The sequence below is a fragment of the Xiphophorus couchianus genome, chromosome 4 (genome assembly GCF_001444195.1).
Source record: "Xiphophorus couchianus chromosome 4, X_couchianus-1.0, whole genome shotgun sequence".
NCBI lineage: Eukaryota > Metazoa > Chordata > Actinopteri > Cyprinodontiformes > Poeciliidae > Xiphophorus > Xiphophorus couchianus.
In genome coordinates this window covers 17,226,150-17,245,097 of record NC_040231.1, presented here as the reverse complement: position 1 = coordinate 17,245,097, position 18,948 = coordinate 17,226,150, and the positions used below count along the sequence as shown (strand labels likewise).

The following is an 18,948-nucleotide window of genomic DNA, read 5'->3' as shown; positions in this document are numbered from 1 at the left end:
TTATCTTAACAGAATGAATGTCTTTAGTCCCCCTGCCACCAACAATATAAATCATGCCCCAACTTTAAAAACAAATAATTATAAAATCCAAATCCAATTTATTTTCAAAGCATGTTAAAAAAAAAAACAGAAAGTTTGCCAAAAACTGCTGTTCAAAACAAATATTTAAAACACATTAAAACAATTACATAAAATAGAACACAAGCAATAAAAAGAGCATGTCAACTCACAATGGGCCAAAAAGAAATTAGGTAAGAGGTGACACTTTTGCCTTTATTTGCTGTTCTTTAATCTTTCACTGCCCAGACTGAGTATGCGGGCCTGACCTAGCCTGGCTTTACACTAAATTAATACCAGCAGCTCCTTTTTATTTATTGCTGCAAAAGGCAGGCTGTTACCTGGGCTTTTATAGCAAAGAGAGAGAGACCTTTGAGAAGTCCTCTGAAATCATTTGCAGACCCAGTCATAGCTGCTTATACTCACTAACAGATGCACCGACATGCTGACGTAGTATGCTAGTACTGTTCTGCATCTCATGTCTTCCCTTCCTTCGTGACTTCATGCTTGATACGTAGATGGATTTATTGATTTACTGTAGATGTGTACCCTGCATCAGTGAATTTGGTTGTAGATCATTTGTTCAAGGTATTGACTGAAAGTTGTGCAACTATTTCCATACTACTTTTTACTATTATTATAAAAGCAGAAAGAAATGCACACTACGTCATGTCAACCAATCTGCTTTTATGTAACAATAGGTTTTTACAAATTATAGATTATCTTTTAACCAGTAGTTTTAAATAGATGTCTGCTGTAGTACTGCTTCACTCTTTAGCATAGATTATACCACAAGTTATCACTCTCCTAATCTTATTCTTTGATTCTGAAAATCATCTTCTCACATCATGATTTTAGTACAAGTGAGAATTGGGACTGATTACCGCCACAGCTTTCAGTGTTACACGCAACACTAAATATCTTCAGCAATGCAAAAAGAGAGCAACAAATAATAACTATAATCCGTTTCTGGTCTTATATACCATTAGATAATACATTATCTTAGGATTTACGTACTTGTCAAATAATATTAAAGTAGAGTAGTTTGCTCATAGATTTATTGGGGAACATTATCTAACATTCCAAAATTTAGCTCATCTGAGCTCCTATTCAGAGGAGTTTGAATGACCTGTCAGCCTCCTTCCCTGTTTCCTAATACTATAGCTGTATGCAAAAGGTAAGATTCTAACAACTTGGATATACTTCATATAACCCCAACTTAAAAAACTGAAAGATCCATTTTAAAGGAGGATGGGGGGAGGGAACTAAATTAATGGAACTATTGTATCAGCTTGTGTGGAAGCAGGGGTAATGGTCAGAAATCCTGCGGGACCCAATGGTAGTAGAACACATACACTGTAGGAACAGAAAGTAATAGTTTGAAATCCACCAGGAGGAAGCAAAACTAGGATTAAAAAAATGTCCTGTGCAGGGGCAGTATATGAGGCATTAACTCACCAAGACTATGAAAGGTAGAAGAATCAATTATTTTTAGAGTCTTTGTATCACATTATACACATATTGCTTCCAGGAATGGCCATATGAACCAAAAAGGTTTTTATGAACGGTAGAAACACAATTAAAACATGACTAACCAACATTTACAATTATCAGTCCTGTATATCTAGCTGAAAAGGCGGGAACATATGGTCTGTATTTCTCCTGATTTTGCCAAGACGTTTGCCAAGATGTTTTCCCACAACATGTGTACAACAATCAATGGAAATAAAATTTTGCTTTGAGTGTTGGGAAACTAAGACTGTTTTTAAAATCTAGAGAGGCAAGCTGTGACTCACCGAGTGCAGGCGCCAAGGTAGCCATGCTGGGATCCAGATGAAAACTCCCCATCAGGAACTGGGCTTCCGGTCCAGCTGGATCTATCTTAAGGCCTGGTGGAAGGCTCATGTTCTGGGTCAGGTAATATTGGTAAAGCTCAGCCTCAGATGGTGAGGGCATGGCTCCTAAGCCAAGTCGCCCATGCTGCATCTGAGTCACATTTTGTTGAAGAAGCATCATGTTGTGCATGTGCTTTTCACTGGTCATGTGGATGCGTAGATTCCGAGCAACGTTGGTTTCATAGTCACAAACTTCACACCGCCAGGTAGGTTTGCTCTTCGGCTTTGTTGGCGAGGGGGCTCCACATGGCACAGACATGTGAGTGGACGACTGCGTCGGATGATGGTGTGGAGTATGATGGCTGCTGGCCTGCGTCACTGAAGGTACAGCCACCACTCCACCTGGGGTATGTCCAAAGACCTGCTCCTGTGCAGAGCCAATAGAGCCTCCATTCTGCAGTGTCTGCATGTTGTTTAAGTGCTTATCCGATTGCATGTGGATACTTAAGTTGCCCTTTGTCGTAGTGGAATAGTTACACACCTGAAGAACAAATAATATTTTCTCTTTAAGTGTAATAATGCTATAGAGACATAATTCTTGGCTAAAATTGTACATTATCTTAATTTATCCATCTAAATTAACAAAACTAAAAAGCATATGCAACTCTTAAAAAGGAGCATTAGAACTTTTTCTGTATTCTTACCTCACACCGGAAGGGCTTGTATCCACAGGTATAACTTTCACCACGAGCCAAACGAGGGTGACTCTGACCACTGCTGCAATACACACAGGAGCCTCCAGAGTCTGGGTGTTTCTCTTTCATATGGGCCTCCAATGTCTGCTGGTACTTATAATGCCAATTGCATTTGGGACACTTTAGTGTCTTGCATGAGTTGCGTGAATGCATCATGGTCATATGACCCCCTAAAGAACGTGATGACCCTAGAACGGTATCACATTTGGGACACTCTACTCCGCTTCCTCCACTCCCACCTGGGCCATGGTTCTGTGAACACTCCCCCATCCCTGTGATGTCACAAGAACCCCCTGGGAGGGAGAGGGAGTGACCATGAGATGACGGGTGGAGGTGATGATGATGGTGGTGTATATGGTGATGATGCAGAAGGGCTCCATTTTCATCCTCTCCTTCTGCTGGGCAATCATTTGGTTCTGGAGCTGTGGCACTATCTCGATTGGCACTTTCATCAGCAGCAGCAATGGTGGACAGAGGTGAGGAAGAAGTGCCAGCAGTGTCATCCTCGCTCCTTCTGATGGCAGCTGCCGCTATTGCCATGGGAACTGTTGGTCCCTGGCAGTTAAAGCTCAGAGGGAGCTCTGATGTCCTCCCTCCACCATCTGCAGCTGAAGCCTCTTCCTTGACAGAGGAGGAAATGGAAGCAAGGGCTTTGCTGTTGAGCGTGGAACTGACTGCAGAGGTGCAGGCAGAAGGCTGGAGAGTGCTACTAGGCAATAATAAAGGAGATTTGGAATTGCTTTGGTTTGAGACAGCTGGTTCTCCCACCTCACTCCCACCGCTGCTACTGTTACCACCACAGGCCACTGCAGTGCTTTCTGCCTCCACCTCATCTTCCTCTTCCCCTAACAATAGTTCATCCTCTTCTTCTGAGCCCCCCAACTGGTTGGATAGATGCACATTGCTTTCATGTCCCTCAGTTCTCATATCTTCTCCCTTGTATGCCAACTCTTTCCTCACAGGCTCCTCTATTCTCCCTCCCTGTTTGGGCAGGGCACTGGAGTCTTTGGCAGAGCCAGGAGAAGAGGTAAGAGTGGATGCTTTGGAAACACTTAGTCCACCTATAGAAAGGACTGAACCAAGTGGTGTTTGTTGCTGCTGCTGTTGTTGAAGGCCAGAGTCAGAGTCTTTGTTTAGGAGGGTCTCACTGCCCCCACTGCTATTTCCAGGCTCCAGATGAACACCACTAAATGTACCATAGAAGCTCTGTCCAGAGTTAATGGGTAGCAAGGTAGGTGGCAGAGGACTGCTCCTATTTTTTGGTTCCAGGAAGCTAATAAGGGGCTCCTTGTCCTTCCCAATGCCCTGGATGATGGCAGAGGCATGCTTGTCCCCTAACAGCTGCCGTTCATCTTCACACAGTGTCATGCGGTGATCATGGACAGCATGAGTGGCAAAGGAACGAGCATAGCCAAAGGACAACTTGCAGAGAAAACACATTAGAATGGGCTTACCCTTTCCATAAAGGGCTAGCCCATCAAATTTGGAAAAATCCACATTGTTGGGAACATCTTTGGATACGCAGGACTTCTTGGCAGACCCATCGCTGTTCAGGTAATCCTTGTTGCTTTTGTGCCGCACATCAAAGACACGAAAACTGTGCAGGACAGGGCTGAGGCCTGCCATTGATGAGGTATTGGGAAAACCTTGGTCCGAGTTACCGAACCACTTCCCAAAAGACGATGCTATGTGGAAAGTGTTGATGATCTGTGGGTAGACTGAGGATGAAACCCCAGCAGGTTCTCCCGGTTTTGCCCCACTTGTGACAGAGTTTGTAGGAAGCAGGCCAGGTACCATACTTCCACTACTTTGGATCAATTGACTGAGGCTCTCCACAATGTATGCTGAGCCATCTGGCTGGTAGACTATCTCTCCAGTCAGGTTTTCCACATCACTACTCTCCTCTTCCTCTTCCTCCTCTCCTTCTTCACTCCCACTCTCAGGTGGTCCCTGCTGTTGTGTGGGCTGATGTCGCAAAAGAGTGGGCATACCTCCTCCCCCTGAAGTTATTGGCACTCCAGGAAAGGGCTGAAGACTTGGAAAACAGCTGTCAATCTCCATTTCATCTAAGTCCTCCGATTCTTCCTCTTCACAGCTCACTCCCTCCTGCACCACTTCTTCAAGACCCTCTCTCCTGGAATGCAGCTGGCCAATGGCAGAGCTATCACGGTGAGCCTGGGGTAATGTCTGTTTTGGCTGCGGCTGCTGTGACTGTAGGTCTCTCACCCCGTCATGAGGGGCAATGGAGTTCAGGGGCTGAGAAGGGTACGACCCAGAGAGGGACAGGGCATCCAGAGAAGGGGCCTGGTTGGTGCAAGTGACCTGTGAGCTTGAGTGATCGTTCCAGGGCTGTGGTGGTTGCTGCTGTTGGGAGGAGCTGAGCCCATCCTCTGTCCCAGAAACCACGGGAGACTCACAGCTGTCCATGCTGATGCCTACATGAGGCGTTCATCGCATCTAGGCCTGCAAAGATACATATAAGAGGTTAATAAATTGTAGATATGGTACATTTCCATGTCAAAGCTAGAAACAAATGTCCATATTTTAAGCTAAATTACTGTCTCAATTGAAAAAACAAACAAACAGAGAAATATAAAATCTATGCATATAACCCGTAAAAGAAAAGAATATCAAAAGCATGGCAAATTAAACAAGAGCCAAAACTCTGAGATATAATTGGAAAGCTGACACCCTACTCATTACGCTAGATTAGGCACTTAAACACAATACCTGAGACAAGCACTAATAAGCCATCCACGATTCATCTTCCTGCCATATCACAAAAGCACCATCTTTTATCTTCACCTTCCAAACAACACCCTTAATCTTATATTCTGCAAATCCTACATCCGTTTTTAATTAACTTGCAGTCAGACTAACTTAATAGATCAAATAGATTCCTTGTGAGATAATTAGACACTGAGAAGCCACCCATCAGCACATCACACATTTACATAACTTGTAGAAAAGGTGAAAATGTGTTGTTTAAAAAATTGTTAGCAGCATTACAGTTATTACTCCAACTACAGTTGCAGTAAAAAAGGAAAAATATAAATCATGTGTATTATTGGGACAGGAAGGCCTAAACTAACAGCAGCAATAAAAGGCTGGATTTTTTTTTGGAGCTCAAAATACATAAGATGGGTTGGGACTTCACTGCAGCTGTGTTTAGATCTTGCATCCAATAACCTCTGAGCTTAGCCTGGTTTCAAACGCTCCAGCCATCATCCGCCTCTGAAATAATAAATGGGAGCTGAGCTTTCGGGAGCTGGCCATGCCCCGAGCATCTGAGAGGCCCAACACAGGCTGCAATTTAGAGCGCAGAAGAGATAAAATGATAACACAAGATACTGCTGAGCTAATAATTTTATTAAAGGGATGCAGCCAACATTGATTAAAGGGGGCAATCGGGCTGAAGCCAATAACTCTGGGCTGCCCTTTAACCCACCAGTGCTGAATATTACATGAGTAAAGTTTCCCGGCACCAAGCTCACTGCCATGTCTCGGTTGATTAGCAAATTCAGTGCTTGCACTTGATTTATTTACTTATTTACTTAGAGATGCAAATTTCAGCTGTGATCAGAATAAAGTCTACCCCCACAGCCTAACACATTAACCACTGAGCAAGAGGAGAGATTGATAATGTCTGTCTGCCTATTCATGAATGTCTGATGAAAAGTACCCCTTGTGCAAAGTACCTCTTCAACCTATAATCTCTCCCACTACAAAAATAATGCGCAGCTATTTTAAAGATGTTAATTTGTGTTAAGGCTTTATTATTAACTGTAAGAGACCATAAACTAAACTATATTAAGCAACATAAAATATAATTCAAGTAAGACATAATAAAGGACGGGCAGTGGAAACCAAAATAAACAAAGAAAGTTAAAAAGAAACTAACAAATAAACGTTGGAAATGTGCATGCATTTATCAAAGGATGTACAAGTTGTGAGATTTTTAATGCTGAATGAACTAACTTTGATCTAGTTTGCATATAATTTGATGAGATATTGAAGATGGTAGACTTGCTGGCTTATTAACAAGATTGCTTTATACAACCAGACATGATTTAAAGATGGCTGCCATATTGAGTGAGGGGATACTAGCCCTACTGGTCTGTATTTATTATCTGCTCCATTAATAAGAGGCTATGAGCTCAACGGCCATTTCACACAAATGGACAGACGGCTGAGGAGTGCAAGAAGAAAAAAAAGAAAAGCCACTTCAAGCCGAGTGATTCTTCAAGCTAAAAGCAAGAGGATAAATTGTGCAAAATTAAGTGGAAAAAGGACAGAAATGAGAGCTGCCTGAAAGAAATGTCTCACGGGAAAATATTCCCACATCAAAACGTGGAATAGTTCATGCATTATTTTTATTAGTTATTAACCCATTCCTTCACGTTCCAGTTGTTGCTATGACGGGGAGGTTTGCACAAACGCATGATTAGGAGTTGAGACTGCTGCTTAACAATGACCTGCTTTTGGCCTTGATAAGTGTGAACAAGCTGAGTACAGTGTGGGCTACTGTACTGAGAGTATGTAGCCCTCAGTTCCCATTACATTTCTAAGATACCACAAGCAATTAGCAGTAGTCAGGGTAACACAATGACTCTTGATCAGAGGTGAAGCTCTGAGCTAGCTTGGTGTGCCCACTGCTTACAGAAAACAGGATTGCCCTTTAAAATCAAGATGGTGTAATTCAATAACCTACAGTGGTTACAGATGAGCAATGGGATTGTCTGGAGTCGGAAAGTCGCAGATGGGCCCAACTGATATAAAACTGTTTGTCTCTTGGATGTCTGCCTGGCTCAGTGACACCTGTTTAAAGCAGGAAAAGCTTTAATCTCTGGGAGGCACTAAACAAGTACAGGAGACAGACACAGAGACGCAGTCGAAGGAGAGGGGAAGTGGAGGAGGCTGGAGTCTCTGAGTGCTGACTATGTTAATAACCACAAATCAAAATGAAGGAGGAGCCCGCTGAAGGTGACTACAACCAAGCATTATTATGGACAGATATGCAGTATCATGTCATATCCAGAAATAAAACAATTCTTTTTGCATGCTGGCAGCACAACAAGTCATTAAGCCATAGCCCCTGCAGCCTAGGTTGCATTGTAGTTCTAAATGTGGGCCCACTAAGTTCACAATAAGCAGGCTGTGTGCAGCCAAAACAAGCTTTAGTTGACAATATGAGATAATCACAAGGAAGAAAAGGCTGGATTCCTAAGCTGATCTAAAAGAGAGTGTGCCAGACAGTAGAAATCACCCTCTAGTGCCACCTTCCTTCAAAGACACTTGCCAGGATTGTTTTGCTTTCTTCTTCTCATAAAAAAAGACATTATTACACAACTTCTGAGTAATAACAGGAAAAGCTTTAATCTCTCTTAAATCAGCTTCTGATCTTATGAGCAACACCACAATTTGGATGTCATTTGGTTGTTTTAGTTAGTTAGATCTAAGTTACAGGTCTTTTCATTTGGTGTGATTTACCATGCAGGGTAAGAATTTAAGGCCAAGGAACCATTTGATTATAAGCACGGCTGATGACTTGCTTTGAAGCCTTGTTAGTGCCTCTAGAGTACCACTGTTTTCAAGGGGGTCCTGAGAGAATAAGCTCTCACACAAGCTGCAAAAATTATAGGCAGGACAGAGACTAAAACTTCTATCCGAATATACGTCAGCAATGAGAGACCTCCTGTTTGAAACAGAAAAGACAGAGCTACTTTATATGCCTCAAGGACCACTAACAATACAGCAGATCTGATTCTCAATTGTTCCTCAGTGATGTAGCTTGTCTGTGTCTAGTCTCTGAGCCATCACAGAGCCAGGCCAGCCACCGCAGGGTAAGGGGCGCTTATTGAAAAATCAATGGCGTGAACGCTAAGCAAGTTACAGGAAGATGTGGGAAGGAAGGATTCTTATTGATAAAGCAGGGGAAGGCTTTTGATGTTGCACCAGGGACATGCTCATTGATGAGGGAACTATTGTAGTCCTCGGGCAGAGAGAAGCCTGGGTTTATCTCCCAGGTTTGTTCCACTTAATCACCAATAAAGGCATGCATTCACTTTAACGTTAGCTTAGTGAATCCTTGCTTCAACACAGCACTCTAACAATGAGGGAAATGTAAACGTGTTGCACTAAGATTTATGTGTCTTGCCAAAATTATTTCCTGAATCAACTCATTAAGAAAGAAATCTTAATAGCTCGCCAGACTAATGTTTTAAAAAAAAAGAAATAAATGCATCCATGAAATGAATAATTGCAACAGTGAAATAGGATCAAATATCAAACAGGCAAATATTTTACTGAAAAAATGCCAGTCAAAAGGAGAATACCTTCCAGTATTTTACTATCACCAAGTAACTTTAAGAGTAACTTTAGTAGGCAAAAAAAATAAATAAAATTTACTAAAAATATTACAAAAAATTTCTAAAATATCTTAGCAGTACTTGTTCTCATTTTCCCCAAAATTGCAATTGTGACAACTGCTCATCTACACAGTGTTGTTAATTGTGAATTGTAAATGTTCAGCCTTTTCTTCCACTAATGCAGACATAAGGATGCTCTAACTGCAGGAGGTAAAAAGTCACCTCAGGTCGATGGCACTCAGCCTGTAAACAGGGCTTCCCGTAAAATCAATGATGTTCAGTGGGAGCTATCAGTCTGTGAAACAGAAATAGCTAGCGCTGTGTCGAGTCTGAGGCATGGAGGAACAGTCATGTGTGTTTACAGCAGAGAGTGTATGTGCAGGAGACTCTTCCCTGACACGTCTGGGAAAATTTCTCAAGTACGTCTGAATCGAGGCATGTAGTTCACCGTCACGCTTGTTGGTAGTTGTTGGTTGTCATACAAAATATGAAGTATGACAAAAATAGTTACAGTCTAACCAGACTAAATGTACTTCAACATCTCTCAATTTTTGTAGGAATTTGAAAAATAAATTAACTTGTTGCATAAAATCAGTGGACCTGAAGCAGAATGTGCAACATTATTTTTACCCTTTACACAACTCTATCACATTGTGCAAATCCATTCAATACTGCAAATAGAAATGGAAAAAAAATGGAAAAGGTTACCTAAGAGACCAAAGCAGTAAAATCAGGGCTGAATAAGGTGGTGGGATTCAGTGATAGAGACAGGTTTGAGTCAAACTGAAGAAAAGACTGATACTGCATCAGAGTTCGTCCAGTTTCCAAAGGTGTGATGGAAACAGCGCACTAGTGTAATTAGAAGTAGTTAATTAGCTGAGGGTTAATTACTGGGTTCTGCAGAGCGATGGTGAAAGACCTGGTGGGGTGGCAAAGCAAAGAGAGAAGCTGTGAACGCACAGCAGGAAGCTCCCAGGCTCCCACCAATTAGCAAACAGGGAGAGGGGGTTGCAGTGTTCTGGTGTACTTCAAGAACAAATATGAAAAGCGCTCATACAGGAAAAGAAATGAAATATGAGCAGGCAAAAAGGATATACTCTTTCTTATGAATTCTTATGACTGTCTGGGATAAAAATGTCAGTAAATCACAACAAAACTTTCCATTTTTTAACACATATATTTGAAAAAGACAGAAAAACTTACAAGGAAATTCTACAAAGGCAACTTCTTAGCACTTTTCATTCATAAAGATTGCACTGCTTTTTTTCTCCTGTGTCTCATGTGGTTTGCTTAGAAAGCTTTGTAATTTATAAGTGCATAAATTATCCTTGAAATTACGATAGTGATGTAAAATCAGAGAAGGGCTATTGGGCACAAACTAATGTTCACCCCTAGGCAACCCCATGCACAGTGCACTGGTTGACATCCACACACAGTGGGGTGGCTGTAAAATTGCAAGATAGAGTGGGAGAGATTTTCAAATACTCATCAGATTGGTTAGATACACATCCTCCATTTCGGCTCAATTTTAGACCAACAGACATGGGTGTTGAGTGATTTGAAACGGTTTGACATGGAGCTTCACATCCTTTAGCACGGACCTCTGACTTTCTCACAGAGCGGAATCAAGTAAGGCTGAGAGGAAAGTCGTGCTCTGTGCCTTTATCTTTCAGGAGCTAATCTTTAATTCTTTGGGATTCTTCTGAATTTAGAAAAGTGAAAAACTTCTAAAAACGACATGTGTACTACTGGGCTTCTGCGTGTCTGCAAATAAAAAGGAAAGAAAGATGTAAGATTAGATTAAGATACGGCGCTAGACACAAAGCCGGGAAGCCAAAGATACATGTCCAATGAAAGGTCACGGACAAGGGGAAAATGTGCTGATCAAATTCTTGGAGCCCCAGGTCCTTCATTTCTACTAATTATCAGATCTGCCGCTATTTATAAATGCGGGAAGCAGACTTTCTCTCTGGAGAGGATGGAAGTGAAATCTGCAAACTACAGTGCTTTCAGGGGCCAGTGTTTGCACTGAGTTAATTTATTTCTTTTATATTTTGAAGTTGATACCGAGCGAGGGTTGAAGATATTGTTATAGACCGTGGACAGAATATTGTGCACAGAAGCAGCTGATCAAGTTCAAATAATCCTCCATCCTATTTTCAGGAGTGGGAAACTCGTTTGAGTCACTGTTAGAAAACACAAAATTGAGAACAACCGATTAAGAACAACCATATTAACAACCATACAGGAGCACATACACACTGTTCGGCAGCACATCAGCTTAGGCAAGGCAACCACAAACACAGTTGTTAAAATGATCAATACCATTGAAATATTAAACCTTAAGAAGCCACAATATTGATTCAGAGCCTAGTGATAAAATGGTTTATTATCACAATTGTAAGGCTTTATGTAAATGTTTTAGAGGGTCTTTCATGCTGCCCATCTGCTGTGGCTACATCTGAATTCCAGAACCACACAGGCGTCTTACTGCTCTCCTTTATTGCCTTGCCACCCAAAAAAAACTTGAGACTGCGGTGAACAGGAAGACGTCATTACTATCGCCTGTACATTTATTATAAATCGATGAAACAGTTTAGCATACAGAGTACAAAAGAACAAAAAGGGAAGAAGAGGGACCCTTCAAACCCCCTACCATGAACCAAGGAACAATCTCAGCCTTCTGAAATGTTTTTAAAGAATTACAAGCAGCCCTTTACATTAAACGCGAGGGTACAGAGAGAGAGAACATGGATTGTTTGTGAAAATCATGCCCCGACAGATAGAATGGAGACATGGATGACATGTCTATAATGCTAAACGTTACTGTGCAATCTGGAAAACAAATACCTTAGTAATGAGCCAGTCCTGCACCTGGAAAAACACAGGCTTCACAGGCACCTGGAATTAGGCAAATATCCACTCATGTGGTTTCTTAAAGGGGCAGAAACAAAAGCGCAACAATTAGTTTTTTCGAACAAAGTGATCGGGAAAGAAAACGTAATTTCTGTGAGTACTCAAAATATAAGTAAAATAAAATCACATATGCAGTGTGACATAAACATCAGCATTTAGCAGGCTAAGCTGGCACACACTGCAGGACTATGAGGAGTGAGTTAGATCAGACAGAAAGTCAGAGAGTTAGGGGCAGTGTTCGGTTAAGTGTGTAAACCTGAGTAGAGTGATAAGATCCCTTTTAGAAGGCATGTGAAGGCCAAATGACCAGGAAACCTGAGTAATGTGGGTGAAAGCGTTCTGCAGTGAGAGCAGCGAGGAGGGAAGTCATGCAGTGTTATGTGTGGAAAATGGAAACTCACTATCTCTTTTACGCACCTCTTACTGAGGAGCAGTGCAGTTCTAGCCACATAAGCGTGTGTGGGCATATACCATATCATGTGAGTGAGCACATATCCAGACACACGCACAGAGACACCAATGACACACATGCACATAAAGCGTGGATTAGAGTGTCCCAGTAAAACCATTCTGTGGAAATTATTTTGCTGCAGAAAAAAACATGAAAGTCTAATTCTAGAGTAGGATATCCTGGATAAATAATTAGAGGGTTGCTTTAAAGACCTTGTTCAGCTAAACCGTTCACTCTCCACTTCACATTTGCTAAAGTCATTAATGACAAAGACTTAAAAAGGAAAAGCAAAACTCTTTCTGCTACACAGATTCTTTTTTTGTAATATCAAGGCTGGTCCAAATTCCCCTCTGCCTTGAAGAGGCCCTTATCCTGGGAAAGGACTGCTCTTGTTTCAAACAATAAACCACGGTGGGAAATGTTTGCCTCTGCCTCCTTCCTCTCCTCAACTTAAAAATGTCCATCCTTGGAACGATTATTTATCTTATGTAAGAGAAATTACATATCGTGACTGCAAATGGATAAAACACATAGGAGAAATCTGATACAATGTGAACTTTGACAATGCCTGGCAAAAGTATTCATACCCTTTAAGCTTATTTGCATGTTGTCACATTACAAAGTTTTAATGGATTGTGGGTTTTTATGGACACACCATCACAAAGTAGTTCATATGTGTTGCTAGAAAATTAATATGAGATTTGCATATCTCAAATTTTTACTCATTTCTTTGCAAAATAGTTCAAGCTCAGTCAAATGGGATGGTGAAGATCTGTAAAAGATCATTTTTAAGTCTCGACAAGTTTTCAACTGAATTTAGGTCTGCCTATGCAACATGATGCTGCCACTAATGTGTTTCATTGTCACCCAGGGAAATACATGTATATAGCTTTAGTTTTTTCTAGGGTAACAGGGCAATAAGGGTAATAACAATGCTGTGTAAAGAAAAAGGTTGAAAACCATGTATGACACTTTACAATCTATTATGGTCAACTAAATACAAGCCTTAAATTCTGTGAGTATAGCATGACACACAGGTGAAAAATATATAAATGCACATATAATAGACATATGGTCTGCTAAAAGGTTACTGGATGACTAGAGCCACTGACTTCTCATAGAAAGCCATTGTTGTGTCAAACAGGAATACATTTCCTGAGTGAGTGCTCTAATTAAGCCACTTCATTCATTATCTACTCAAAACAGCACATTATTAATACAAAATTGTTGCAGAACTTAGGAACAAAATTCTACACAACAGCATAAACTCTGAATTGAATATTTTTTTATATATTTTTTTTGTTTAACAGAAGATAAAAAAAGACATGCTGTTATTGCATGAGACATGTCTGATCTTCATACCAGTGATTTTGTAAACTCTGTACTCATAAATCAGCTTTTGATGCAATCGTCATTCTAAAAGGAGGACAGGGCTTGCCTTACAGTTTACAAGGAAGGATTCCAAGGCAAATGTTGGAAGGTAAATCAAATTCCTTCAGAGCAAAGCTGGGATGAGGAACAGTCAACAGTGGAAAGGGGAAGGAAAACAAAGGAAAAACAACTTGTTAAGTGTATAACAAGGTGGCCTGGAGGGCAATGCTGAAAGACACCTCAGCACTTGACTCTGAAGTGTGTAAGAAACATCAAACAGGATTTCTGTAGCAAAGCTGAGCACTGACAAAGCAGACCATAGTGCACAGATACCCTTGTGTAAAGAGAAGCACTGCTGCTGTCAGGAACACACAGAAAAACGTGATTAAAAGACTGCACTTTTCACTTTATTACGCCTATGTGTTCATAAACACTAAATCTGAGGCACTGGAAGAGCTGAAGCTGTTGTCAGATTTCACAACAGAAAAAGGTTACTTGTAATGAAAATGAAGGTGAGGACAGTTAATGCATTCCAGGCAAATTGCATCTCTCTCTATGGTTACAAGGTGCTTGAATCTGTGCTGCAAGCAGACATTAAGTTCTGGTGAGGATGGGCCTCGCTTAAAAACTTTGGCACAAAGGCATTTTACACTCAAGCATACACACACAAAAGAAGGAGAAAAAAAAGCATTTAAAAATGACATCTTTTTTAAAGGGAGTACAACACAGTGCCAAACAAGAGCAAGGGAGAAGCAAAATCCGAAGGGAATATGTTGAGAGTTGTGGAGTGTGTTAATAAGTTCCTTTTCTTCCTCTCCTCTCCCAGCTGGGTCTGAGTGTTGTGACAGTGGCGTGGAGCTATATTTGAGAAAGACCAGCCTGCTGTCCCACCATCTCTGCTGCGCACACACTGCAGCCCTTGTTCGTCTGCTTTAATGAAAAGGCCACATGCCTCCTCTCATCCTCGAGTTGCTTACACGCCGTAACACCTGGTAGATATAAATCAGCCCTAGTGAGCTGTATTTGGGAAGTGAGGCATTAAGCATGACATAGGCTGTCAAAGTTCACATCGCACCGACCGCAACATCGGGTTGAACCGCTCCGAAACAGACCCGAGACCAGGGAGCAGGCCTACCATCAGCCTCTTATCTTGTGCCTCGCAGCTCTGCATGACATGGCTGACACATCTGGGCCCCAGCTGGGAAGCCTGCTGAACAAACTATAGCCAAACCAAGGCTAAGCTGCAGAGCACAGAAGCCCCAGTCTTCCATAGTTTTCATGGTAAAACTCTCATGTTGAAGGATCAAACGCAGCCTCCTTTTAAATTTGTATTGTTTACTGGCATTTGACTGCATGTTTTCTTGTTAGTGAGCTGTGGGGGGGTTGTGGGTGTTATTGCAGTATTTTCAAGAGGCGTACCTTCTATTTCTGAGCAAGGAGATAAAAGCATCTGAGGGTCTGAGTGTTGTGTCTATGCAGTCTGTGTGTGTCTGTGAATGGAATTTCAGTCACGTGAGCCAAGGGTCTGAGGGTCAATTGCTGCAAGAGAACCCACACATTCCTCAGAGGACAGGCACACATCTTTTTGCGCCTGGGCACTCTGAAGTTTCCGTCAACTTGAATGCATGCATGTGTGAGCAAATCAGACTAGCAGAAACCTCCCTTAACTTCTTCAGCGTACTCTCCAGAATGAGATATTTGGCACAAGAAAAGTTAATTTGTAATTTTGTTTCGGTACAAAAGGCGTAGTTTGAAAAAATAAAATACTGAGACAAGACTGAACTGAGGGACAGTACAAATGACTACATTCAAACAAACCTACAGTATTATTACACTGACTATAACCTGCAATATTATTGTTTACACTGCTGAGTAATTAGCCTGAGGATCATAGTGCTCCAGCCAGCAATAGCGGGTTTCTCATAGAGGCACAAGCAAGTATTTTACCGCACAACTGTACTACATATCGTTTTAGCCTACACTTCTGTGTATTGCACTGAATAACAGCAAAAAAAGGTTAGGGAGAAGAGAGGCACAGTGAAATGGGTCCTAGCATGGAAATTTTCTGACTAAATAGACAGGAAGATCAGGCTAGAGACTTTCCTGTGTGTATGCACATTCACAGAGATTACAAGATGGTTTAGAGACCAAGAAGCAGAAAAACACACAGAGTAGAAAACACATTAATATCAATATACATATCAGTAAGATAAAATAATACATGACGTGTTTTCCTATCTGAGAATAAAAGAAACCAATCTTACTAGGCATCCTGTTGACTTTGGGAGACATTTGTTTAAGGAATCAATGATATAACTGCTGTGACTTTAAAGACCATCGTGACCACTAAGACAAACAAAATCTAACACTGTGATGAGATAAGATACGCAGGGGTGTCCAAAGTTGGTCCTCGAGGGCCGGCATCCTGCATGTTTTAGTTCTCTCCCTGGTTTAACGCACCTGGATCAAATGATGGCTCGTTAGAAGGCCTAAGAAGAGCATCGACATGCTGAAAAAGTTCACCAGGGAGAGAACTAAAACATGCAGGATGCCGGCCCTCGAGGATCGACTTTGGGGACCCCTCCAATACTGGAAGAAAGAGAAAGCTGTAAGATCACAAATCACAAGTGGTTATTTAGAAATAATTATTTTTTATATAATTAATATACTTTTAATTATATAGTGCATGAAAAATTTATTTATACTCCTGAAACTTTTTCACATTATGTCACATTACAGTCACAAACTTTAATGTATTGTAATAGGATTTTATGAGATAGACCAACCCAAAGTAGGGTATGAGTGAAGTGGAAAAAAAATTATATTTAAAAATGTTTTACATGGTAAAAACTAGAAATGTATGGTGTGTATTTACATTCATCTCCGGTAATTCTGATAAGAAAAAAAAATACAACTGCATTACCTAATCACTAAAAATAGTCCAGTGAAATTTAATAGGTAGTGTAATTTCTGCAAAAGTGAACAAATAGAATCGTGAAGACAAGTCTAAATGATTTATCTCAATTTCTTACTCTTCTCTTTGGACATTATTTCTGAGTCTTGTTTACATTTTAAAATACTGTTGCTTTCTGATCACACAAACCATACATCATCACTATATTACTCCCACAAACTGTGAAGCTAGGTATCCCTCTATATAAGTCAGCTTTGGCCATGTGACTAAAGCCAAGCCAAAAACATGATAGAGTTGGGCTGACTTCTCCACTCTTGCCATATTGGTCCTTTCAAAAATTACATGTAGGTGGCAAAAAGATGTTTAATCCCACCGTAAGTGTTTTGTGAAAGGGGTCTTAAAGGGCCTACTCAAAGTTCAGACCTTGGTCCAATTGAGAATCTGTGGCAAGAGTTGAACATGAACATTAACAGATGTTCTGTAACCAAACTGACTGAGATTATGTTATTTTGTAAAGAACAAAGGCATACATATTATTCTTTAGACGTACAAAGCTGGTAGAGACATATCCCAAAAGCCTTACAGCTGTAATTGTTGCAAAACTATTGACTGAGAGGGGCTGAATACCAACTTCATAGACTTTTAATGTTAATAAATAACATGTTTTTGTCACATCACAAAAATGCACTACTTTGTGTTCATCCATCAAGTCTGTGGGTTATCACTTAACAAAATGCAGAAAACATTGAGGGGGAATGAGTTTGTATAAGGCACTGTAAGCCAGAGTGCTGTTAATAAGTTGTTGCTCTTCACATCAGCCAACAAAAAAAATGGGAAATGAGGAACAAGAGTGAGGATTCAGATTTTTGTACATGAGACACATGACACAAAACACCAAAATAGAAATGGGGTATAAAAATGAAAGAACAATACGGACAAAAAAAACCCCATTCATTCATGTGAGCATGCGCAAACTTGCTTGTCCACATTTTGTGCTCACCTCCTTTAACATACACACAAAATAAACATGTCAGCAAGGAGGTGAGAATTACACCAGGGCCAACTGGCTCACCCTGAAAGTTCAAGTTGAGTGCTACTACAAATTACAAACTGACAGCTATAACTGTCCCTGGAATGTGTTCCTTACAATGCATGTGCATGTTGGAGTTTGCTAAGGCAAATGCCTCCAGACAGCTGTTCTGGAGGAGGTATTTACATGTCACAATTATATCTTCAACACACACACAAACAGACGCACGCAGACGTAGCCCAGTAACATAAGAACACTGTAATTTTACTCAAACTGTGCTGAACGCCAAGTCGCTTAGATCAGTCATGTCCCGCATAATAAGATTCTCTGCCCCATGTCTAAGAGACGCCCCTATTTTTGATCTGTGAGAACAGAGAATGATAGGGACAGTGTAAGACGATAGGAAGACTAATTGGTTCATAACCTGTAATTGGGGAGAAGTAATTGGAATGGACTGGCAGATGCCAGGTGCGTCTGCTTGAGGTGGGGCAGTGCTGTGCCCTTTTGCCTAGCTACAGGGGTATGTGTTTTGGGTTACAGGGGACTGCACAGGGATTATTTGCAGAGGGGAAGCAATGTTTTAACAGTAAAGCATCCCCAAAAAACATATTTTAGGCGTGACATGGGCCTATTAGTTTTGCAAAAACCACATAAAAGCCAATGACCTGAAATCTGAAAACAGGACAACCACACCCAGAGTGAAAAGGAAAATACATACAGAGGGGAAAATAAGTATTAAACTTGTCAATTATGGTCCTGTTGATATAAAATTCACACCAGCAGTAGGTAATAAGAAAAGCCATTCACACATACAAATAAATGATTAAAATAATATAAAAAACATACAAGTTTTTATAATAATAACTAATAAGGTGGGAGAAAACCTTATATGATGTTCCCACCTCTATTTCATTTTCTTCCACTATTTCCTTATTTTATCCCAATACTCTCCACCAAATCTTAAACAGACACTTCAGCATACATTTTTATCACCAGTGGAGTCTTTCTCATTGAGAATGGCAGTCTATGGCAGTTGAATGCATTGCTTATTATTTTAATGGAAGAACAGAACTTGCTATCCTTTGAAATCTCCCTGTGAATGGTCCAGGTCTCCTTAAATTGTTCTGAGTACTTTTTTGACTCCTTTTGAAGAAACTTTGCAAGGAGCAGGTAGCTGAAGCAAATTTATGATGATATGATGTTCTATCCATTTCCAGAATAAGGCCTCAATTACTTTAAGAAGTTTAGAAA

The 18,948-nt window shown here is 40.8% G+C and overlaps 1 protein-coding gene across 5 annotated transcripts in view; it reads right to left on the bottom strand.

Annotated features, from left to right (window-relative positions):
* The window catches only part of zfhx3b (zinc finger homeobox 3b), a 221,581-nt gene that overhangs the window by 86,979 nt on the left and 115,654 nt on the right, over nucleotides 1–18,948 (bottom strand). For all 5 annotated transcript variants that reach the window (XM_028014074.1, XM_028014075.1, XM_028014076.1 and 2 more), the window contains 2 exons: nucleotides 2,597–5,110; nucleotides 1,854–2,433 (listed from right to left, as the gene is read on the bottom strand). In XM_028014074.1, the coding sequence (XP_027869875.1) occupies nucleotides 1,854–2,433; nucleotides 2,597–5,074 (3,058 nt within the window). In that variant the 5' untranslated portion in view covers nucleotides 5,075–5,110. The remainder of the gene's footprint in view (nucleotides 1–1,853; nucleotides 2,434–2,596; nucleotides 5,111–18,948) is intronic.